Below are 5,945 nucleotides of genomic sequence, written 5' to 3'. Positions count from 1 at the left end.
CCAGAGCTAACAGTTTGCCTTTAAGCTAACATAGTTACGAAATATGTTAAGCACGACTCTATGGGGGGAGTTGATAAAAGCCGCTCTGTAGTTACCATATTTATTTACATTATCGTTAGTTAATTTCACAGTTAAACCGAAGGACTACAAACCAGCCACATTAGCTCTAACCAACCTCCACAAGCTAGTTAGCAAGACGAGTTTGTCCAGCGTAAAAGCTTTAAACCACTTTAACAAACCTTCGTCAGAGCCCCTAGGTTTAAAACCGAAATGGGGAATAAAAATTACATTTTCTGATTATTTCGTGCTTCTTACCGAGTCGTTTTCAAGCAGCACCATGGTTTAGGTTTCAAGCGGCGAGCTCCAGTGAAGCACACGTACTTTAACCCGAAGCCCCGCCCTGCGCCCCCACGTACGGCGTCTGCAGCAACGTCACAGTGCCACCTACTGGCTGGGAGGGAAATGATAACTGTGTAGTTTGGAAAAGAAACGAGCCAAATTTCCGACTCTTATCCATATGAATTAAATTCAAGGTTACTTAAATCAAAGATAGCGACGTTTTTATGGCCCGCAGCATCAGGTACTGATGGCAAGGACCATATTATTCTTTTAATTAAATTTGCTTTAAATAATTCTAATGGTTTGATCCTCTATAGTTAATTGATTTTTTTGGTCAATTCAGGGATCATCTGTGCATCCATATAATATCAATTCAATCACAAAACAATGTATTAAACAGAGAAGTTTACTTTGGATTCTTAGATAATTTTACTTTGCATATAGAAGCAAAATTATTTCAAGAAAATGGAAAACTACAAGGGTCAAAATTATTAGCCCCCCTAATGGTGATATTAAATTATATCCCTTTCCCTGGATAACAGCTGGCAGTCATTTGTTGTAGTTTTCAACAACCCCTGACACATCCCCTGAGAAATCCTACCCCATTCTTTTTGGGAAATATCTCAGGTTTCTCCAGATTTGATGACCCTCTGGCATGGACCTCCGTCTTCAGTTCACCCCACAAATTTTTAATGGGATTCAAGTCAGGAAGTCGTGCAGTCTGGTCAATTTCATTCACTTTTATCTTCTGATGGTAGTTCTTCACCTATGTTTTGGGTTGTTGTTGTGTTGGAGGACACATTGACGACACAGCCTCAGTACCCTTGAGCATTTCTTTTAAAATCTTCACACAACATTTTTTCTTAATGATTCCTTCCATCTTGAGGACATTCAGAGTTAGCATCCTCACAGCACAATACAACCACCCCATATTTCACTGTGGGGAGGGTTCTTTAGGTTGTATGCTTCTCCCTTCTTTCTCCAAACATAAGCAACATTTCTAAGGCCAAAGAGCTCTAATTTCATCTCATCTGACCAGTTTTTCTTGGGCTGCAACCTCACAGTCCATTCCTGTTCCTGTCCTATTCTTCTGGGATCTTTAGACACATTTCTTACTAGTTTTCTTTTCAGAGTCTTTTAGATCTTTAGCTTCCTACTTCTGCCTGAGTGGCTCTCATTGATTATCCTGATGATACGTCTCACTCTTGACTCTTGGAATTGCTGTGATAACTTTGTAATCCTTTTCCTGCTTTGTGAGCGTCAATACTTTTTTCTAGTCTAAACTGATTTCTATTGTTTGGGGGATGTTGTTTTCTCAAGTAACAGCATCATCTGTGTGTACAGTGAAAGATAACCCTTAGTTTTGACTTGATTTTACAAGCTTTGAGCTTTGCAAACAGTTGTTTGTCCTAAAGGTCAGTAAAAGGTCAGTTCTTAAGAGGGCTTGTGACTTTTGTTTTTCATTTTTGTGAAATTATTTTGTTTCCACATGCAAAGTAATGTAATGAATGCATCCAAAATAAAGTTAGGATGTTAGAAAAAGCTATAATAAAAAATAATTTGCTGTTTAACGGCACTTGGGGGATAGTTGTGAAAAATAATGACATTTTAATTGGAGGCTAATCATTTTGTTCTCAATTGTATGTCAACATTTTATTTAAAAAAAAGTTTTTCTGTCTCCATTTATGCAGCAATGAATTCACAGATGGATGGACTTTAATTATCCTAAAGGAAATTTTTTCATTTTAAATCTTGACACAGAAATATCTTTATTTTTTTATTATGTCTTATATGCATTATTTAAAGCCTTTGCACTAAAAAACACTGTAAAGCTATTCCATTAAATGTGTCATATACATCGTTAAAGTTTTATACAGTACGTTTTGTGTGTGAAATGAAGTGTCTTTTACAAAATATTTATCATCTCAAAGCAGTCAGATTAAAGAAAAACACACAATTTGAGAATAAAAAACATTATGTATGATGTTTGAATCTAAAGATAAAACTTTTTTAAGTGTAATTTCTTCAGAGCTTCAGTCATCTGGATAGAGCACAGTCAGGATGGTGTCCAAGATCAGCCAAGTTCACTGCAAACTCTGAGTTCCAGTCTCTGTCAAAGATCTCCTTCAGCTGACCACGCAGTGTATCGGCACTCTTTGTGGGGTCGGGCGCGTACTGGGAAACCACCAGACTCACTCCAGCTGTGGTCAGAAAATAGTCTCCTGCCCAGTTGGAGGTCCCTGGATTTTGAAGCAAATTTGATCTTATATTAGGCTTATAAACACACAAACAAACAGTTTTCCTCCATATGGATACTCACCAACATACGCTAATTTATCCGTCACCATGTATTTGTTATGGTTGACTCTGGAGAATGGGATGTCGGAATGATTTCCTACTGGGATGATGAACAGTTTCTAAAATCAGAATGACAAGTTTAAAAAAAATCAAGTTCTAGAGATGTAAAGGTCGTTTTCGTATTTTGACTTACGATCTGGATGTTGATGTGATGCTCGGGGGAATGCACAGAAGCCAGAGACTGGAGAAAGGGCAGCATGGCTGGATTAGAGTCTCGCCCACAGCTGATCAGCAGTCTGACCTTCACCCTCCTCTCAAACGCCGCTGTTCTGATGGCATCGTCGATGAGCGGCCAGTACCTGCGACCACACCACAGTCAGGTGGGTAACCAGAGGAGGTTGTCACAGACGCTGGTTTTTGATGGGTTCGACTAACCTCTGAGGCTTGAAGAACAAAATAACGGGGGAGTACTCCATGACAGCGACATCAATGAAGTGCTGAGCTTCAGTGATGGTGCCGAGAATTGCTTCCAGGTCCTGAGTTCTCGATGAAGGGCAGAATGGAGGCGGGGAAGCCTGAGGAAAAATCAGAAAAATGTATATTTCAAAGCTCAACATTTCTAAATCATCAAGATGAACCAAAATAAAAAAAGGGAAGTGAATTTAGAGGAACTCACAGCAATGTAGACTGTCCCGGAGATGTTATCCTGTCTGACCAGCAGAGGGTGATGTTTGTTGAAGTTGGAGTCGAACTTTGAAGGCCACTGCTGTGGCAGGGAGCTGTTGGACAGACCCATCACCCAGTAGGACTGGAAGATCTTATGGAGGTCTGTCGCCAGACTGGAGCAGTTGTAGACCACAACTCCGAGTTCTTTCACCTGCACTCACACACAAACGAGGGAGGAATGGCTTGGTGTTTAAAGTCTCACTCCGATCATATTTTTATCTATTTTAAAAGCATTCTCAGTGATCTTGCTGTTTTTTTAGCCAAAATCAAAAACTTTGTCATTTTCTAGGACATAGTTTCTACAGAGCAGCAGTAGTTCATTCAAAATTTACCTCTGAGTTGTAGGCCTGACTCCACTTCCCATCATCCATCTGTTAACAAGTTCTTCCAGCTCAGACGAGGAAGATGAAGATCTATTTATCTATTTTCTACCTAACAAATATGATCTTTTTCCAACTACATTTTTTCATCATCTCCTGATCCACATTGATTTTAACAAATAAATACTCAGAAGTGCTATTTTAAGCTTAATTTTCTTCACATATGCCACAAGAATATGTTAAAACAAGATCAGAGTGTATCTTAAAGGTCTAACCTGAGTCAGAGCCCTCCAGTCCATGTTCGCACTTCCAATGAACAGATGTTTTCTATCAACGATCCAGAACTTGGTGTGGAGAACACCTTTAGCCAGGCGCCCAAAGTTCACCCATCTCACCTGAACCCCTACCAAAAAAATTAAAAATCACTTTTATAACACGTAATGTGGGTTAAAAACTAAATAAAAGCATTTTTTAGCGCATTTTAATTCTATGACATGTCTTTTGCATCTTGACCAGAACTCCCTTGAAAAGTGAGAATAGTGAATCTTAATGGGATTTTTTTTCCTGGTTAAATAATAAAAAAAAAATCAAACCTTTTTGTTTTAAAATCTTTAAATCAGTTGAGTTTGTTTTGACAGTGGGAACACTGGTCACTACTCGGACAGAAACGTTTCTGGACGGAAGCTCCCCCAGCTCTGAGAGGATGTCCCTCCCCTGCAAGGAAATACATGACCACAAGTGGTATTAGTTTTCTGTGAGCAACACTTTAAAAAAAAAATTATCTCTTTGAGGGGGTAACTCACAGACAGGTCAGATGATGAGTTCACATTGATGTCTTCTCCCGTTAAAGTCCAGTAGAAGGAGGTCACCTCCACCCGCTCTGTGGCGATGGACAGAAGATGCTTCCAAACTTGCTCCAACGGCCTTCCGAACGTGACATTTCCGGAATAGTATAAATCTTCTGGAATGCTCTCTACAACTTCCAATCTGGGAGGAAAAAAAATAAAACATTTACTTTTAGAAAGATTAAGTTAAAAAAAAGGTGTATTTTTACCGTTACTATTCAATTTTCAAGATATTTTTCACAGTAATTAATTTCTGATAATTGGACATATTATTGGTTTATACTTTAGCATCAAGTGGGAAACCACTAAATATTATTTCAGATGGATACATCTTAGTCTGGCTTCCTCTAAACATCTGATGTTGAAATTGTTTTTAAATTCTAATAAAACATTTTCTTAAACACACAAAATACTGTTACTTTAAGAATTTTCTCTACTATTAAGTCAATTGATCACATCGGGATAATTTCTATAAACTTTAAGTGGTCAAATAAAAGGAATTGTTTGCTCTTAAAGAGTAACTTTAATGAAAAAGAAAATACAGGGAGAGAATAGGAGAAAACAGATGATAAATGTACAGTAGGTCACAGCTCATACCTGCACTGATTGTTGGAGATATTGTCCCCTGTGGGCTCCTGTGGAAATGTCTCTTTGTTTTTTGGTGCCGGCGGTCTCTCCAGCACTGCGATTGCCAGAATAATGCCCAGAACTGTGAGGCAGCCCAACACTACAGCCAGAACCGCACAACTGGTCTTCCTCTGGCAGGAGAAGCAGGAGAAACGTTTGACACAAAAACACAGAGAAGGAAGTTTGTTTGAGCTGAAGAAAGCAAACTTACCCCTTTGTTTGAAACGTAGTTGTCATGGAGGCTGCTGTACATCGAGGTCATCTTCCTCCTCCAAGCTTTGCTCTATTATGAGCAGGAAAAAAGCGGTTTTGAAAGTTTATGGTCCACACTGACAGCAGCTCCAAACACACAGAGGTTGGAAAATGAAGACTTTTAAAGAAATGAAAGAAGAAGTGACTTAAGTTCAACAGATGCAGCTCGATGAGTTTCCTTTCTCCCCTCAGCTTTGAAATGCAGCTTCTCTGCTTATCTTTGTTTAATGTAATCCAGCAGAGTTCCTCTTTTCACTTTCATTTCAGCTCTACAGTTATGATCGTCAAGCGGAGCCACAACTTAAAGAAAAACACAAAAACAGGTTTACCAATTAATTTTATTCCAAAAAATAATCATCAATTTACAAATAATTTCAAACATAAATACCAGCAAGTAAAAGACAATCATTTGGAAGTAAAATGAACAAAAACTGACCATCAAAATAACCTTTTTCTTGCTTTAATAAGGTAAAACTTCAGGGTGGGTTGTCCCATAGGGGAGTAGCAGCTATGAATTCAGAGAAACTTTTTTATCAGG

At 38.6% G+C, this 5,945-nt stretch overlaps 2 protein-coding genes across 2 annotated transcripts in view; both read right to left on the bottom strand.

Annotated features, from left to right (window-relative positions):
- The window catches only part of srp14 (signal recognition particle 14), a 3,244-nt gene extending 2,784 nt beyond the window's left edge, over window positions 1–460 (bottom strand). Inside the window, exon 1 of the mRNA XM_024276452.2 lies at window positions 316–460. Coding sequence (XP_024132220.1) covers window positions 316–339 — 24 coding nt within the window. The 5' untranslated portion in view covers window positions 340–460. The remainder of the gene's footprint in view (window positions 1–315) is intronic.
- Window positions 461–2,103: 1,643 nt separating this feature from the next.
- On the bottom strand, window positions 2,104–5,945 carry LOC112155454 (5'-3' exonuclease PLD4; the record flags this gene model as incomplete). Its single annotated transcript, XM_036210014.1, is given in 11 exon segments — window positions 2,104–2,579; window positions 2,660–2,756; window positions 2,831–2,996; window positions 3,073–3,212; window positions 3,314–3,514; window positions 3,959–4,086; window positions 4,277–4,397; window positions 4,487–4,670; window positions 5,126–5,286; window positions 5,367–5,707; window positions 5,844–5,945. Coding segments are annotated over 10 exon segments (1,452 nt in total). The 3' UTR covers window positions 2,104–2,376.

Source organism: Oryzias melastigma, linkage group LG22 (genome assembly GCF_002922805.2).
Source record: "Oryzias melastigma strain HK-1 linkage group LG22, ASM292280v2, whole genome shotgun sequence".
NCBI lineage: Eukaryota > Metazoa > Chordata > Actinopteri > Beloniformes > Adrianichthyidae > Oryzias > Oryzias melastigma.
The sequence above is the reverse complement of the archived record's forward strand: the minus strand, read 5'-3'. Positions and strand labels throughout refer to the sequence as shown.